Here is a 19,093-nt window from a genome sequence, read left to right as displayed (position 1 = left end):
CCTGTCCCAACTTCTTTGGAACGTATTTCAGGCATAAAATTCGAAATGAGTGAATATTTGCAAAAGACAATAAAGTTTATCCGTTTGAACATTAAATATCTTGCCTTTGTAGTGTATTCAATCAAATACAAGTTGAAAAGGATTTGCAAATCATCGTATTCAGCTTTTATTTATGTTTTATACAACGTCCCAATTTGTAATTGGGGTTGTAATAAGAAGGTACCAATAAACCGTTAAGTCAATAAATTATTAAAATTATAATATAACAATTTATCAAGTAACAGCAGAAAAGGATAAAATAAATAAAAACTTAAATTAATGAAATAAAAGAAACAGATGTAAGACAAATGAACAACAATAATAAAAAAGTCAAAGACGTGGAGAAGTGATGGGCTGCATTACTTAACCAATTTAAATTAAAATTACCTGGGATTAGTTTACCTGAGTTGATGTTCGGATTTAAAGTCATCAACTGTGTCAGAGGGTCTGTAGATCCCAGCTACCATGAAACTGTTATTGCATCCTGCACACTTTCAGGGCTAAGAACTCAAAACATTTATCTTTGGATAATGAGAAGAGTTTTTACTTGAATAACAGATTTGGTGTAAATAGTCACTCCGTACTTTCCTGTCAGCTCTGTGTAGATTATAACCACACAGAGGCAGTTCTCAATTAGATTCAGATTGTTTTAGCCAGGATTCAGGATCAGCATGTGACATCAACATTTTCAGATCATCAAATTTCCTGTGCTGATGAAGGCTTTTAATGGTTAAATGAATTACGCCCATTCCTTTTCTGTGTTTTAAACTAACAGGATCTGTTAGTAATTTTGTTGTGAGCATTGGTTTTGGATCTGTGAGGTGGTTCAGGGATGGAAGGGTGACAGGGATGCTTTAATGCTGATAAGATTAGCTGAGTTAATAAAGTCCTTTCTTTTCTGCTTTATTCCCTTGTCTGAATGTCTAATCCAAGGTCAAGTGCTAATGACTACAGAGACAGCGGAATGATTATATCTAACTGCAGGTAGTCAAAGCTGAAGTTAGTTTCTTGTTTTAATTCTCCCATTCCACCTTAAATGGCCCAGCATTTAAGGTGGAACAGGAAAATTCGAACTAGAAGCTGGTGAAGGAGAAACTGACTTCAGTCTAGTAAAAAATCAAACGTTGAGAAACATTTTACAAGAAACTCTTCTACTTTAGAGGATTAGTTTCCTACAGGCGATGTGAGAAAAGCAGCTATAAGTTTGTGTTTTGTTTGGATTTTTTAGCCTATTCTAATATATTTGCACATACTGAGACATATTTACAGCCACAATGGCAAAACAGACATAAAATGTTGTGGTTAAATTTTTGTTGAAAGGACAAAATGGCTCTTCTTAACATTTGGGTTTCTGACCCTGCTCTGTCTTTAAAAGCAGAGGGTGCCGGTCAGATTTCTCGCTCACCCATTTGTGTCTTTGTGATGTGCCATCACAGTCCAGGCGCTGCACTTCTGAGTTCTTCTCCAGTTTCTTCTGCAGAACCAATATTCAACCAAATCAGATCTTCAACAGCACTTCATAACTGCCAGCCCTGCTACATACACACTTTAAAGACTGTCTGCACTGATGAACATGATGAAGATGCACATTATGAGCTACATGTGAAATAAAAGCTAATCTAAAAGCTGACATGTTATATTTATTAGACATATTGCCAAAGTGTTTGTAGAAAATGTTTTTTCTGGCATTTTGTTTGGCAACTGCATCATCTTATTATTCCTTATTCATCCACTCTGAAATTCAGTGAGGCTGCTGCTCAGTAACCTGTGATGCAGTGGTGTAGCTGATTCTGATTGGTCAGTGAACTGAAGCGTCTGTATGAACTGGAGCTCAGTCTCTCAAACTCTCTCAGTTGTTGGGTGTAGAGACAAAATGTTGCTGAGTCTGCAGCTGCTGCTCCTACTGACTCTGACTATAAGAACAGGTATGTTAATATTCATTATTATTTTATAAATCCTATTTTAATGAAATAAACATATCAGACATTGTTTATTCATATATGGCAATTTCATATACGGCCATCTGGCTAAATGTATTTTATATAAATACTAAGTAAAAACAATACAGTAAAAAATGATAGATGTTTCAGTTTTCAGTAAAGTTATTACACTGCTCGGAACTGATTAGAAAAGCACACTGAAGTGTGAAAAACTGTGAAAGAATGTGAAATGCTGTGTAAACATGACAACTGAGCACATAATTATTAATAACAATAATTACACAAAAAAATGAGAGACAAACTGTTGATTTAATATATTTAAATAACGTGAAAATGTTAAATAATGTGATACACTAATTTAAATAAGTCACGGCAGGTTTGGTTCCTCTTCTTGGTGATGCAGCTCCAGACACTATGAGTTTCCACCAGCAACACACAAAATTTCATTTAATGCAGGATTTTAATCTGATTTAACTTAATGAAAGATTGGTCAGACTGATGTAATTTAATTAAGGCTCAATTAAGCAGATTAACCTTAATGACAGTCTGATTGAACTGATTAAACTTAATAAAAGGCTGAATAAACTGATTTAATGAAAAGCTGATTAAACAATGTAAATTAATGCAGGACTGATTAGATAAACTAGGTATCTGATGGTTAAGCTAAAACACATTTAACTACAATAAACTAAATAGACTTTTTTTAGTACAATCCCATTTCCAAAAAATGTGGGACACTGTACAATGTAAATAAAAATAGGATGCAATGATGTGCAAATAATGTAAACCATATTTTTGATCGAAAATACTACAAAATATCAAATGAAACTGAGAAATTTGATTGTTTTTTGAAAAATATAAGCCCATTTTGAATTTGATCCCAATAACACAGAAGAAGTTGGTACGCCATGTGCACTAATGACCCCCTAAACCATCATGAATACTGGCTTTTGAACTGTGCACTGATAAGCTGAGTGGCCTTTAACCCGGAGAACGTCCATGATTTCCAAAAATAATTTCACATGTTGATTCGTGGGCCACAGGACACTTTTCCACTTCCCCTCAGTCCATTTTAAATGAGCTCAGGCCCAGAGAAGGTGGCAGCATTTCTGGATCCTGTTTACATTTGGTTTCTTCTTTGTGTTTTAACCTGCATTTGTGGATATAGCGAGAAACTGTTTTCACAGACAGTGATTTTCATGTGGCCCGTGCAGTGATTTCCACTACAGAATCATATCTGTTTTTAATGCAGTGCCGTCTGAGGGCCCAGAGACCACAGCCAGCAAATACTGGTTTCTGGCCTCGTCCCTTACATACAGAGATTTCTCCAGATTCAGAGACTTTTAATGATATTCTGTACTGTAGACGATGAAAAGCAGATGTTCTTTGCTATTTTATGTTGAGAAACATTTTTCTTTCATTGTTGTGCTATTTGATGGTGCAGTCTTTCACAGAGTGGTGACCCTCTCCTCATCTTTACTCCTGAAAGACTCCGACTCTCTGAGATGCTCTTTATACCTAGTCATGTTACGGACCTGCTGCCAATCAACGACCAGGTGCTTTTTTAGCATTACACAACTTCACCAGCCTTTTGTTCCCCCGCCCCAACTTATTTGGAATGTGTTGTTGACATCAAATTCAAAATGGACAAAGATTTTTAAAAAACTAAACAATTGATCAGTTTAAACTTTTGATATGTTGTTTTTGTGCTATTTTGAACTAAACATGTGGTTTAAATGACTGCATTTTGTTTTATTAACATTTTGCACAGTGTCCCAACTTTTTTGGAAATGGGGTTGTATTTTCTGAGTAAATAAATGTTCACTGCACAAACAACTGTTCCTCTGACCAGCTCACTCACCCAGTGCAATGACCCATCTAGGACAGGCCGTAACATGGATGACAGCAGATTCTGTCACCAAGACCCTTCAGACCAAAACACAATACACTACATAACAAATGAGCCCGGATTTATTTTATAGGTTGTTACAGTCACAAGAATAAAAAACAGGAGCTGCTCTGAGTGCAATGACCTCAGCGACAGGCACTGGTCAAACAGTAAAACTAACGATTTTAAGACTAGAGACTAAATCAGAGAAACGAATGACCTCAGCGACAGGCACTGGTCAAACAATAAAACCAACGATTTTAAGACTAGAGACTAAATCAGAGAAACGAATGACCTCAGCGACAGGCACTGGTCAAACAATAACACTAACGATTTTAAGACTAGAGGCTAAATCAGAGAAACGAATGACCTCAGCGACAGGCACTGGTCAAACAATAACACTAACGATTTTAAGACTAGAGACTAAATCAGAGAAATGAATGACCTCAGCGACAGGCACTGGTCAAACAATAAAACCAACGATTTTAAGACTAGAGACTAAATCAGAGAAACGAATGACCTCAGCGACAGGCACTGGTCAAACAATAAAACCAACGATTTTAAGACTAGAGACTAAATCAGAGAAACGAATGACCTCAGCGACAGGCACTGGTCAAACAGTAACACTAACGATTTTAAGACTAGAGACTAAATCAGAGAAACGAATGACCTCAGCGACAGGCACTGGTCAAACAATAACACTAATGATTTTAAGACTAGAGACTAAATCAGAGAAACGAATGACCTCAGCGACAGGCACTGGTCAAAGAATAACACTAACGATTTTAAGACTAGAGACTAAATCAGAGAAACGAATGACCTCAGCGACCGGCACTGGTCAAACAATAACACTAACGATTTTAAGACTAGAGGCTAAATCAGAGAAACGAATGACCTCAGCGACAGGCACTGGTCAAACAATAACACTAACGATTTTAAGACTAGAGACTAAATCAGAGAAACGAATGACCTCAGTGACAGGCACTGGTCAAACAATAAATCTAACGATTTTAAGACTAGAGACTAAATCAGAGAAACGAATGACCTCAGTGACAGGCACTGGTCAAACAATAACACTAATGATTTTAAGACAAGAGACTAAATCAGAGAAACGAATGACCTCAGCGACAGGCACTGGTCAAACAATAAAACCAACGATTTTAAGACTAGAGACTAAATCAGAGAAACGAATGACCTCAGTGACATGCACTGGTCAAACAATAAAACTAACGATTTTAAGACTAGAGACTAAATCAGAGAAACGAATGACCTCAGTGACAGGCACTGGTCAAACAATAACACTAGCGATTTTAAGACTAGAGACTAAATCAGAGAAACGAATGACCTCAGCGACAGGCACTGGTCAAACAATAAAACCAACGATTTTAAGACTAGAGACTAAATCAGAGAAACAAATGACCTCAGCGACAGGCACTGGTCAAACAATAACACTAACGATTTTAAGACTAGAGACTAAATCAGAGAAACGAATGACCTCAGTGACAGGCACTGGTCAAACAATAACACTAACGATTTTAAGACTAGAGACTAAATCAGAGAAACGAATGACCTCAGCGACAGGCACTGGCCAAACAATAACACTAACGATTTTAAGACTAGAGACTAAATCAGAGAAACGAATGACCTCAGTGACAGGCACTGGTCAAACAATAACACTAACGATTTTAAGACTAGAGACTAAATCAGAGAAACGAATGACCTCAGTGACAGGCACTGGTCAAACAATAACACTAACGATTTTAAGACTAGAGACTAAATCAGAGAAACGAATGACCTCAGTGACAGGCACTGGTCAAACAATAACACTAATGATTTTAAGACTAGAGAGTAAATCAGAGAAACGAATGACCTCAGTGACCGGCACTGGTCAAACAATAACACTAACGATTTTAAGACTAGAGACTAAATCAGAGAAACGAATGACCTCAGCGACAGGCACTGGTCAAACAATAACACTAACAATTTTAAGACTAGAGACTAAATCAGAGAAACGAATGTAGACTGAAAACAGCGGGATGGCAGTTTATACTGTCAAGAGCAGACCGGCCTGTCTCTCTCCAGAGTCGGAGCCTGTGGTCGAACAGCCAATTTCAAACCTGTAACACGCAAAATGAGGAAACAGCAGCACAAATATCAAGAAAGAAAATATCACAACCAGGCCGACTCATCATCATTTAGGTCAAAATTAATGAAGATTTAAAGCCGTTTAACTTTGTTCTGAATTTGTTCTGAACACTTTCAACATTTTCTGATCTGCAATACCTCAGGTCGCCAGTAGGGAGCAGTAAGGGGAGCACCCCGCTCTCTCTTCATTAATGAGATGCCCGTTGTGAGGAGCTTGTTCTGGCGAACCTTCTGCTCACAAAACCTCTTTAACAGGGAATTTACAGAAACACTTTAAATGCTCCTTCAGACCTGCTCTAAACTGTTTAGACCTTACAGATCTCTGATCTGTGATGTGATGAAGTTTAATAAAATATTGTGACTTCTTAATTTAATAACATCGTTATTTTAATGTGTTTCACAGACGTGTTTGTTACTGTGGCTGTTAATCTTCTTCTTCTCTGTTTCATTGGCAGATGGATATTACTTTTACACGAGATATGAATGTTCCTCCAGTTCATCAGATCTGACAGATGCGGAATACATTGAAACCTATCATTTCAATAAGGATCCATTCTTACGGTTTAACAGCACGGTGGGGGAGTATGTTGGATACACTGAGCTCGGAGTGAAGAACGCAGAGCGCTGGAATAAAGGATCTGACGTACAGCAGGCGAGAGGCGAGCTGGAGAGATACTGCAAAAACAACCTGCCAATGTTATTCTCTAACATTCTGGAGAAAACAGGTGAGAGACTATATGAAAGAAAAGCCCACCGCTGTAGCAGCAGCAGATCAGAGCTGAGCTGCAGAGAAACTGAGAAATAGTGATTTACAGAATCAGCGCAGGAGGAGCAGAGCGAGCACTTCCACAGCGCCGTGGCGCTGATCCCGAGTTTATGTTGGAGAATAATGAGCGCACCTGAAGTTTAGACTTCATTTCATCGATTTCGGCGATCTTACATTTGAATGTTGACCATGAACACAGAAGATCAATATGACGGGTAATTAAAGTCTGATGATATAAAACTTTATAGCAGGAAGTTTATTTATTATCATTTTATTTATTATAAAATATATTTATTATTATTTATTAAAGACAAATATTTTTACAGCGCGCGCGTTGTTTATTAAAACAACAACAAAACATTTTCCTCACTAATCGCGACTGAGAGATTATTATGATGCCGTTTGGCTGCATGATGTACTCACTGTAAAATACCTGGGCTTTTAATTTGAAGTTGGTGTCCGGCTGTTAAGAGCCTCTCATAATAAGATCAACTATTTCAGAGCTTTACAGTGACACTGTTTACAATTCATGCTGTAATAATACATTTAGAAATGATTAACTGTAAATCATCCGCTCTCCAGCTCTGATAAGTTGACACAGAGAACAGAGAACACACTTTCACACATTTTAATGATTATTATTCATTTGGTGAATTTAACATATTGGGGTATGTAAAAAAACTGGACACATCATTGTCCTGTTGAGGACGCCCACTGAGGCTGAAGTTTGACCTGTTGGAACGGTGGGCTAGAGGTGAATAAGGCAGCTATTGAGGTTAATGAAAAGAGAACTTGTTAAAAAAACAAGCTGAAATTAAACGAATGAAGTAAGACTTCTCAATCCACAGCCCGCAAAATAAGATAAAATATTAACGGTTTACTCGTCCATAACATCCTTTACAGACATTTATGTGGGAAACTGGTGCTAATTTTCACAAACAGATTTGAGTTCAATCTGGTCGACCATCATAGCCTTGATTTAGCCCAAAAATAGACCTGGAAGCTTTTTGAATAGTCACCCCATGTGACTGACTACATGTCTGTGTGTGTGAATTATGCCTGTATGTGTGCAGAAGCCCCTACAATACAAATATAAATATGTTTAAAACGTCTTTTTAAGGGCCTTCCGCCCGAAGACTGCTGGGATAGGCTCCAGCACCCCCCCGCGACCCTGACGGAGAAGCGGCTTAGAAAATGGGTGGATGGATGGATGGATGGATGTCTTTTTAAGGACCTGAAAAAGACGACTTTCACCTTTCACTTTCAACCAAATCTCAACGTTGTTGAGACGTCTGTCTTTGACTTTTCAACAAGTTTTTGTTGGGTGGGTTGGAATATTTTTGATTCACACACTCACACAAAAAAAAAATTAAAAGTGGCATTAATTTTTCCCCATGATGAAAACTGGCTTAGCCCTGGATTTCCTAATATGGGCGTGATGTCAGAGGTCTGTAGCTCTGATGTTACTGACCTTCCAGAAACATCAGCCTTGTCAGATTTGCACGCTTAACACATGCAGAATAACAGTGACTGTGCACAACTTCACAGAGATGTCAATGTTCTCAAAATGATACCTTTTACATGTCCACATGGATGGAAGGTCAAAATGTCCATACATGTGTGGATGAGGCCTCCAAGTATTCAGCATCAGATGCTCTCTGTCCTGGTTCTGATTTCTCTTTCTACCCCATCATGCCTCTGTTCTATAGTGGCTGCATCCAGAAACTTTTGCTACAACTCCTCCTCCTCACTTTCTATTGCTCCTCTCCTGTCCTCCTGTCTCCTGGGGAGGAGCAGAAGGAAAGAATCAGCAGTAAAATGGGACAGCGATCTGGTCCAATGTCAGCAGATTTAACAGAGAGTCTACATTCATGAATCTTCCTCTGGAAGCTGCTTTGATAAAGATCTTTTATTGGATGGATCTTTATGGGGTAAAGAACCTTTTTGAAGTTTGAAGAACCTCAGTATAGTGAAAGGTATGGAATCGGAATAGAACCTTAACATTATGTGAAGATTTTTAAAACCTTCAGACCTAAAGAGCTTGATTACGTGACTTAGTGTTGGTGTGCTGTGAGAGGTTTATGGCAGGAGTTACACTGTAGAGGGTCAAAACCTGGCATGAACTTATCTGAAAGGGGCCTGGTGTTCATTCCAAACAAACGAAGACCTGATTCCACATGTTTAATCACTTTCTTGGAAAGCAAGCCCACAGTCACTCCAGCCCTTTTCAAATGAGATTGAACACCCCTACTTGTGAGATGTGGTTCAATACATTTGATCCAACAACCACAAGGTTTTTTGGTGTTTTATGAATCAGTCGATCATTTTCTTCCCTCTTTTTCATTTCTGGCTCAGCACTCTGTTATAATCACAACCTGTATTCACTATGCTGTCTGTTTTCAGCAGGACAGTAGAAGACATCTTTCCCACTCACTGAACTCACTGAAGCATCCTTGCTGGTCCACATTCAAACAGAGTGTTGTTTTGGAGAAAGTTCTTTACTGTGGACCATTTGAGGGAAACGCATTGTGGATGTTTGTTTTAGCGCCACCCCAGAGGTGCCTCAGTGTGTTCTGTGTATGTAGAAAAGACATGAAGCTGAAAATAGATGCCATATTGCACATATTTGGTCTGAATGCACTAATATGACTTCATGTACCAGATGGTTTAATTAACGTACCAGTAACATCTCTGTTGTTTACAGTGAAGCCGAGGATCAAACTCGTGGCAGAACAGCAGGCCAGTGGTGGTCATCCAGCCATGCTGATGTGCAGTGCGTACGACTTCTACCCCCCAGTCATCGATGTGTACTGGCTGAGAAACGGTGAAAAGGTGACCAGTGATGTGACCGCCACTGAGGAGATGGCTGATGGAGACTGGTACTACCAGATCCACTCCCACCTGGAGTACACGCCCACATCTGGAGAGAAGATCTCCTGTGTGGTGGAGCACGCCAGCTCCAAGGAGCCCATCATCATTGAGTGGGGTGAGAATGAACCCACATTAGTACAGACTTTATAGCCAATTTACACTGAGCTGCTTCATACTTCTTACTTCATACTGAGAAAATAGCTAATCATGAAAAGGTCAAGTAGAAATGTGGTAAAGATGCGTTTTATGATTGACTGCCATCTGATCATTTCAGGAGGAGGTTTAAGTCATACTGGAAATACAGTCTGGCAAAAAAGCTGAAAAACAACTTCTGTGGCTTTTTATATCAAAAGTCTTCTAAAACTGGAGTTCCTCTATTATTAAATTCTTAATTACACAGAAAAAAAGATCTGGCATGAGATCATCAGAGGAGATTTCAGAAAAAATGTTTGATTTGCATATAATATAGAAAAAGCAGGGCTTATGCAAGTCAGATTGATCTGTGTAATATATATATATATATATATATATATATATATATATATATATATATATATACAGTGTATATATATATACAAACACACACACACACACACACACACACATAAATGTCAATTATTGTCAAATTATTCTAAAGCTATGAAACTGTTTCCATGTTCCTGGCGACAGTAAAATGTCTTAATTTACTCAAAGCTTACTAACATTCAAATTAATATTAAATATTAATGTTCACACAGATGGCTTTCTTCCTGAGTCTGAGAGGAACAAGATCGCTATCGGAGCTTCAGGGCTGGTGTTGGGGATCATCCTGTCAGCTGCTGGATTCCTCTACTACAAGAAGAAGTCCTCAGGTCAGTGGAGAAACGAGACTAGAGACTAGAGAAAGTAACTAGTCCTGATCCATCTGGAGTACTGGTGCATTAATCTGATTTACCATGACATTTATTACTGTGTTTCACAGGCCGGATCCTGGTGCCCAGTTAAGCTCTGGTAAACTTCATTTCTTTTTCTCCTTTTGTTTGAAATCTATGAACTGGTTTTATCAAACTCAGACATAGATCATGTATTAAATTCAGTTGTTCAGCTCTTACATGTTTATCTGGATTCCTGCAGGTCTTTGTGGTGTTGAGGACTCGCCTTTACTCTCAGGTGGTGAAGCAGCAGAAACTACAACAGATTTTGTCGTCTGCATTCTTTATAGAAAACATTTAAACAGCTGTTTTATTTCTAAGAATCTTCACTAAAAGCACAAGCTTGATTGTTTTCTTCTTATGAGTTTTTCTGTATTATTAATGATGAGAGGAGCTATTAGAAATATTCTTTACTGCACAAATTTCTGTGAGGACATGAAAACTGATTTTACATTGATCTATTACAGGATTAGTAAAAACATTTATAGACCATCTTTACTGGAGACTTTATTATTAGGTATGTGTGAGCAAATCTGGCTTTGACTAACTGAAGAACTCTTTAAATCTGCTTCTGTAATTATTCATACTTTTAGCTTTTCCTTAACAGACCAGCACCAAGAGACAAACTTCTATTAACAAACACATTTCTATTATCATCAGTCGCTCTATGTATAATACTTTAAGGTGGAATTGGCTCTTGATTTTCTGTGTATTTGACTGCTTTTAATAATTATTTCTAAATTATTTTGTGTTTAGAGTCTTAAATTGATATACAGTCTTTAGGCATGCATTTTATGAAATTATGAGTCATGTGGATGAATTACCTAAGCTTGTGTACATCATGTGACGAAAGAGGGACCAGTCACTCCTGTTAATTATTAATTTTCATCTATTACCTTTATTCTGTCTTATCCATGAAGGGCTGGTGCAGATTTAAGCTAAAACAGCTCACTGATGATACTGAAACTAACAAGTAAATTTTGCTTAGTAAGTCAGCCTCACTTTTATAAACTGTTAAGCACTGATTTTTTACTACAGCGAAGAACATGAGTATATCTTATACTTGAAGTATATAGAGATTTCTAAATATGTTTATTCATTCAACATTTTATGGAAAAACTTAAATGAAGGTATTTCTTGAGATAGAGACTTATTTAAAAGTATATTTATCATCAACTTAAATTTATTATTTCTTATAAGTTCTCCATAAGCGTCCATCACTAATCATCTAACACTTCTTGATGCTTTGTAATAGCAGTGCTTCACATCAGTGTGCCTGTGTTTCAAGTGGCCACCAATTTAATGACGTCATGGAGTGACACAGATCTCCTAAAACCCACTCAAAGATCTTGTGCAGCAGCTGCTGAAACGTGAAGCAAAGAAAACATCTAGTTGTCAGAAAATCATTACACATTGTGATCCTAAAGTTCATATAGTGTTTATTTACAAATCCGTCTTTATCAAAATGACTTTATAAATCTGCATTAAAACTAATTTCTCTACACTCACACACATTATATATATATATATATATATTCATCCATTTTCTAAGCCGCTTCTCCCTCAGGGTCCCGGAGGGGTGCTGGAGCCTATCCCAGCGGTCATACCAACGGAAGGCAGGATACACCTTGGACAGGTCGCCAGTTCATCGCAGGGCAGACAGACCGACAAACATACACAATCACTCACACTCACACCCAGGGGCAATGTAACATGTCCAATTGGCCTGACTGCATGTCTTTGGACTGTGGGAGGAAACCGGAGAACCCGGAGGAAACCCAAACAGACACGGGGAGAACATGCAAACTCCACACAGAGAGGACCCCGGTCACCCGGCACTGGAATCGAACCCAGGGCCTCCTCGCTGCTACCCATCGCGCCACTGTGCCACCTACATTATATATATATATATTGCTTTTTCTGTTTTATCCAATAATTTGTTTTTTTTTGTGCTGATGTTCAGCCTCTGAAAATCATGCAGCTGTGTATTCATCCCAAACTGGTTATACATGACTGCGTCCAGTTTAGCTTCCAAACTGGTACTAAAAGACAAGAATACATCATCCGTCTCTGGGTAAAGTTCATATTGTTCACCTGCACATGAGGAATACTGTGTGGGACCAATACAGGCCTAATGTTGTTATTTAATACTGTTTATATAAGCTGTTCAAAACCACAGTGGAAAAGTTCATATATCATAACATCGTATATGGATGCATATTTTATGTACAGTTTTTCTAGTCAGCTCCTGGTGACCATTTGGACCGGGTTTCTCCAGCATGTGCTGTCTTCTTTTTGGATCTTCAGGCTTCTGAATGACTGGCTCATGATTCCTCTCACTGTCTTCATCTGTCTTATAGCTGGTCAGCTTCCTTCTCTTTCACCTTCAGCCCTTCCAAACATGCTGGTCTTTTCCAGTGGACAGGTTCTTCTCACTATATGGCCAAAATACCTTTTATATGCTGTGTATAAAATGCTTCTTATACAATAAATAAAAAGGGTACGCACTTTATTTAGTGTGCCTACAATATATTTTTTCCTTTTTTTAGAGAGACAGGAGCAGAGAAGAGCGCTCACTAATTACAAAGTGTTTTCTGGGTATATCTAATATACTGACTGCAGTATTACGTCTCATGTAGACTCAACAATTAATGTACCTTTAAGTCTTTACTGATCTTGTACTCTATTCATGTTTTGCACGTGACAAACTTTATCAGACGTGTTGAAGTCTAATAAATAAAACAATAACAAGCTTACTCTTTTGTTTTTTTCTTAATGTGTGATACGTGATATTCAGGTGACGCACTGTCCTTTAGACATTTTATGTAATGACTAGTATGTAAATACTTACCCTTATTGAACGAGTTATTAAAGAACACCTTTCATTCTGTATTAATCTCGTACATCATGTGGACTTGAACTTCACCCAGACGCTGATGATGCAGGTCTGTTTCTGCTCTTTCATTGGTTCACTTGGGGAAGGTGGTTTAGACTCAGCTGGGACTTTTCCACGCTGATCTGATCAGTTCTTGGTTGTGGTTTCGTTTGGTTCATGCTAACTCCTCAGAACTAGAACCAAACAGAGTCATGTTTTTCTTTGTTATGTAGGCTTGGAAGTTTAGCTGCAGCTGTCAATCACAGCAGTTATGAAAGTTGGAAGATCCCATTTTTTTAAAGAGGTTAAAAAAATCAGACCACAGAACTAATTTTTATCAGGCATAGAATTATAAAGATACCCCGAACAGTTTGATGGTGTTTGATGAATGATAGAGCAGTCTAGTTCTTTCTCTTAATGCTAATCAAAGCACAGTGCTTTATGGGTATATTCTTGTTTACAGTGTTACATAATACATGTGCTGGTAAAATACATGTTATTTTACTGACATATTTTGACATGCCTATTCTAATGAAATGCTATTTCACCACTTTATAGCATTACTACACAGAATCTGGCATCAATAGAGTCTGTTCATTCAGTGGTAATAGAAAAAAACTTACTTGACTTATGCAATTGTCTGTATGTATGTTTAGTTTCATAATGGATATCTAATTCTAATCTAATTCTATCTAATGCTAAATATGGTCTGTTTTACAGCCAGTGGTCATTTGTGGACACTGCATGCTTCTGATTTGTGTTGTTTCAGGTAAACAGTGAGGCCTTTTGTTGCACCAACATTCAACACAAGGCTGCCACTGAGATAGACCGCTGTAGCTACTGTGGTGTGTTCCATGAAGCAAGCTTAGATAAGCCAGGCTAATTTGAACCAGTCCAGCTAATTCTTGTCAATTTCATTCCCAAAAGCTGTGTCCAGTAACCAAGGCAACATGTGCTTTTGACAAACCTGCAGAATTCAGGCTAAATTTGGAGTTTAGCTTGATCAGTTTCATTGAACAAGCCTTAAGACAAGACTGCTCTGCCAGCTTAGAACTTCAAGGGCTGAAAACACTTGAGTTATTCTACTTTGTCCATCCATCGATCCATCCATTATCTTCCGCTTCTCCGGGGTTCGGGTCGCGGGGGCAGCATCCTAAGCAATGAAGCCCAGACCTCCCTTTCCCCAGCCACTTCCACAAGCTCTCCAAGGGGGATTCCGAGGCGCTCCCAGGCCAGCTGGGCGATATAGTCGCGCCAGCGTGTCCTGGGTCTTCCCCGGGGTCTCCTCCCAGGTGGACTCGCCTGTGACACCTCCCGAGGGAGGCGTCCAGGAGGCATCCTAACCAGATGCCCGAACCACCTCAGCTGGCTCCTCTCGACGTGAAGAAGCAGCGGCTCTTCTCCGAGTCCCTCCCGGATGACTGAACTTCTCACCCTATCTCTAAGGGAGAGTCCAGACACCCTGCGGAGGAAACTCATTTCGGCCGCTTGTATTCGCGATCTTATTCTTTCGGTCATTACCCAAAGCTCATGACCATAGGTGAGGGTGGGAACGTAGATCGACCGGTAAATCGAGAGCCTTGCCTTATGGCTCAGCTCTTTCTTTACCACAACAGACCGGTAAAGAGCCCGCATCACTGCTGACCCAGCACCAATCCGCCTGTCAATCTCCCGCTCCCTTGTACCATCACTCGTGAACAAGACCCCGAGATACTTGAACTCCTCCACTTGAGGCAAGAGCCTATCCCCGACCCAGAGAGGGCTCTCCACCCTTTTCCGCCTGAGAACCATGGTCTCGGATTTAGAGGTACTGATTCTCATCCCAGCCGCTTCACACTCGGCTGCAAACCGATCCAGCGAAAGCTGAAGTTCGCGGCCTGATGTCCCCAATAGGACCACATCATCTGCAAACAGCAGCGATGTGACCCTGAGGTCACCAAACCGGACACCCTCCATCCCTTGACTGCGCCTAGAAATTCTATCCATAAAAATTATGAATAGAATCGGTGACAAAGGGCAGCCCTGACGGAGTCCAACTCTCACTGGGAACGAGTCTGACTTACTGCCGGCCATGCGAACCAAACTCCTGCTTTGTTTGTACAGGGCCTGAATGGCTCGTAGCAAAGAGCCATGTACCCCGTACTCCCGAAGCACCTCCCACAGAATACCCCGGGGAACACAGTCGAATGCCTTCTCCAGATCCACAAAGCACATGTGGACTGGTTGGGCAAACTCCCATGAACCCTCCAGAATCCTGGAGAGGGTGAAGAGTTGGTCCAGTGTTCCACGACCAGGGCGGAACCCGCACTGTTCCTCCTGGATCCGAGGTTCGACTATAAGCCGGACTCTCTTCTCCAGTACCCCTGCATAGACCTTGCCAGGGAGGCTGAGGAGTGTGATTCCCCTGTAGTTGGAACACACCCTCCGGTCCCCTTTTTTAAAAAGAGGCACCACCACCCCAGTCTGCCAATCCAGTGGCACCGCCCCTGATGTCCGCGCAATATTGAAAAGGCGTGTCAGCCAAGACAGCCCCACAACATCCAGAGCCTTGAGGAACTCAGGGCGGATCTCATCCACCCCTGGAGCCTTGCCACCAAGGAGCTTCTTAACTACCTTAGCGACTTCGGCCTCAGTAATGGACAAGCCTATTCCCATGTCCCCAGACTCAGCCTCCTCACTGGAGAACGTGTCGGTGGGATTGAGAAGGTCCTCAAAGTACTCCTTCCACCGCCCAATGACGTCTTCAGTCGAAGTCAGCAGCACACCATCTCCACTATATACAGTGCTAGTGGCACACTGCTTTCCCCTTCTGAGTCGCCTGACGGTTTGCCAGAATCTTTTCGGAGCCGACTTAAAGTCACTTTCCAAGGCCTCACCAAACTCCTCCCATACACGGGTTTTTGCCTTGGCGACAACTGAAGCCGCAGATCGCTTGGCCTGTCGATACCTGCCAGCTGCCTCTGGTGTCCCACAGGCCAACCATGCCCGGTAGGACTCCTTCTTCAGCTTGATGGCATCTCTCACCTGGGGTGTCCACCACCGGGTTCGAGGATTACCGCCCCGACAGGCACCAACTACCTTACGGCCACAGCTACAGTCAGCCGCTTCAGCAATGGAGGAACGGAACATGGCCCATTCTGAGTCAATGTCCCCCACCTCCCCCGATATCTGGTCAAAGTTCTGACGGAGGTGTGAGTTGAAGATCAATCTGACAGGTTCTTCTGCTAGACGTTCCCAGCAAACCCTCACTATACGTTTGGGCTTGCCTGGTCTGACCGGCATCTTCCCCCACCACCTGATCCAACTCACCACCAGGTGGTGATCAGTTGACAGCTCAGCTCCTCTCTTTACCCGAGTGTCCAAAACACATGGCCGCAAGTCCGATGACACGACTACAAAGTCAATCATTGAACTGCGGCCTAGGGTGTCCTGGTGCCATGTGCACTTATGGACATCCTTGTGTTCAAACATGGTGTTCGTGATGGACAAACTGTGGTTTGCGCAGAAGTCCAAAAACTGAACACCACTCGGGTTCAGATCAGAGAGGCCATTCCTCCCAATCACACCCCTCCAGGTCTCACTGTCATTGCCCACGTGAGCATTGAAGTCCCCCAGTAGGACAATAGAGTCTCCAGGAGGAGCACCTTCAAGCACCCTTCCCAAGGACTCTAAGAAGGCTGGGTACTCTGAACTGCTGTTCGGTGCATAAGCACAGACAACAGTCAGGACCCGTTCCCCAACCCGAAGGCGTAGGGAAGCTACCCTCTCGTCCACCGGAGAAAACCCCAACATACAGGCACCGAGTCGAGGGGCTATGAGAAAGCCCACACCTGCCCGCCGCCTCTCACCATGGGCAACTCCAGAAAAGAATAAAGTCCAGCCCCTCTCAAGGAGATTGGACCCAGATCCCAAGCTGTGTGTTGAGGTGAGCCCGACTATATCTAGCCGGTATCTCTCAACCTCGCGCACCAACTCAGGCTCTTTCCCCGCCAGTGAGGTAACGTTCCAAGTTCCAAAAGCCAATTTCAGCAACCGAGGATCAGAACGCCAAGGCCCACGCCTTTGGACACTGCCCGATCCACAACGCACCGAACCCCTACTACTGCCCCTCCCATTGGTGGTGGGTCGATGGGAGGGGGGACTCATGTAACTCCTTCGGGCTGGGCCCGGCCGGGCACCATGAGTAAATGCCCGGCCACCAGACGCTCGCTGGCGAGCCCCTCCCCCAGGCCTGGCTCCAGGGTGGGGCCCCGGTAACCCTGTTCCGGGCAGGGTACACAAGTCCTGCTTTTGTGTCTTCATAGGGGTTATTATGGATCACACTTTGTCTGACCTGTCACCTAGGACCAGTTTGCCATGGGAGACCCTACCAGGAGCTTTTGCTCCAGACAACATAGCTCCTAAGATCATTCAAGCACGCAAACCCCTCCACCACGATAAGGTGGTGATCCAAGGAGAGGAAGTGGATATTTTCTCTATCCAAATTGACAGTACATTAGTCTCCCCCTCACCTCAGGTTAAGAGCTTGGGTGTCATCTTAGATAACTGTTTATCTTTCCACTCTCACATTAGTAATGTAACCCGGTCTGCGTATTTCCATCTGCGTAACATCAATCGTCTACGCCCTTCCCTCACCCCCCATACTGCATCTATTCTAGTTCATAGTCTTGTTACATCCGCCATTGACTACTGTAATTCTCTTCTCTTTGGCCTTCCTCATAAATCCCTCCATAAGCCTCAGCTGGTTCAGAATGCAGCTGCCCGTATTATCACTAAAACTGCTTCGTTCCATCACATTACACCTGTCCTTCAACAGCTCCACTGGCTCCCTGTTAAATATAGGATCGAATACAAAATTCTCCTCCACACATTTAAGGCCATACATAATCTGTCAAATCTTCTCCAAATCGGAACTTCTACCTGCTCGCTCAGATCCTCCTCTTCCATTCATCTCTCTGTACCTTCTGCTCGTCTGAGTACCATGGGGTGCAGAGCTTTCAGCCGCTCTGCTCCCAAAGTCTGGAACTCCCTCCCATCTGACATCCGTAACATTGACTCTTTTCCTCTTTTCAAATCCAGTCTTAAAACTCACCTGTTCAAATTAGCCTGCTCTCTCTGTTGATGTTATTTTTTTTATATATATAAACCCTACATTTTGAACAGTGTCCTTGCGTGTCGAGAAAGGCGCTTTTAAATTAAATGTATTATTATTATTATTATTATTATTCGATCCAGGCCATCACCAAAGTTCAACCGAGGAGTAACTTCATTTATGGCCACTGCAAACTTCAGAGCTTCAAAACGCGTTTGGTGAGTAGATACTTGGTTTATTTGATGTGCCAGCAGCGTTCAGTCAAGCATTTACTGGTGCCTAGTCCTGTTAGTTAACACTGAGCTCTTTATATGTGTCACATCTGCTGCCTGCCATTCTCCTCCCCACCACGAAGTCTTGTTTGGTTTTTCTGCAGTTCTGAGCGTTTATATTTCTGATTCAGTTTTGTGGTATTTTGACCTTGCACTTTGTTTGTTATTGACTACTCTTTTGGACTTGCCCCCTTTTGAGTGCTGTTTGAGGCCTGCCTTTCTGGATTTCTGATCCTCTGCATGTCATCTACTTTGAACCTGGAATTAAACTCTATGCCATCAGATTTGTGGATT

At 41.4% G+C, this 19,093-nt stretch overlaps 1 protein-coding gene and 1 long non-coding RNA gene across 2 annotated transcripts; both read left to right on the top strand.

The window, feature by feature from the left end:
- Positions 1 to 1,894: 1,894 nt before the first annotated feature.
- LOC108415271 (HLA class II histocompatibility antigen, DP beta 1 chain-like) lies at positions 1,895 to 11,054 on the top strand. The gene is made up of 6 exons (XM_037536038.1): positions 1,895 to 1,964; positions 6,468 to 6,737; positions 9,483 to 9,764; positions 10,387 to 10,500; positions 10,611 to 10,639; positions 10,763 to 11,054. Exons 1-5 carry the CDS (start codon positions 1,913 to 1,915, stop codon positions 10,631 to 10,633), a joined length of 741 nt encoding a protein of 246 aa, XP_037391935.1. The 5' UTR covers positions 1,895 to 1,912; the 3' UTR covers positions 10,634 to 10,639; positions 10,763 to 11,054.
- Positions 6,760 to 9,457, top strand: LOC119262796. The gene is made up of 3 exons (XR_005129899.1): positions 6,760 to 6,993; positions 7,899 to 8,102; positions 8,488 to 9,457. It is a non-coding gene; the product is annotated as an uncharacterized LOC119262796 (long non-coding RNA).
- Positions 11,055 to 19,093: the final 8,039 nt, after the last annotated feature.

Source organism: Pygocentrus nattereri, chromosome 29, assembly GCF_015220715.1.
Source record: "Pygocentrus nattereri isolate fPygNat1 chromosome 29, fPygNat1.pri, whole genome shotgun sequence".
Taxonomy (NCBI): domain Eukaryota; kingdom Metazoa; phylum Chordata; class Actinopteri; order Characiformes; family Serrasalmidae; genus Pygocentrus; species Pygocentrus nattereri.
The sequence above is the reverse complement of the archived record's forward strand: the minus strand, read 5'-3'. Positions and strand labels throughout refer to the sequence as shown.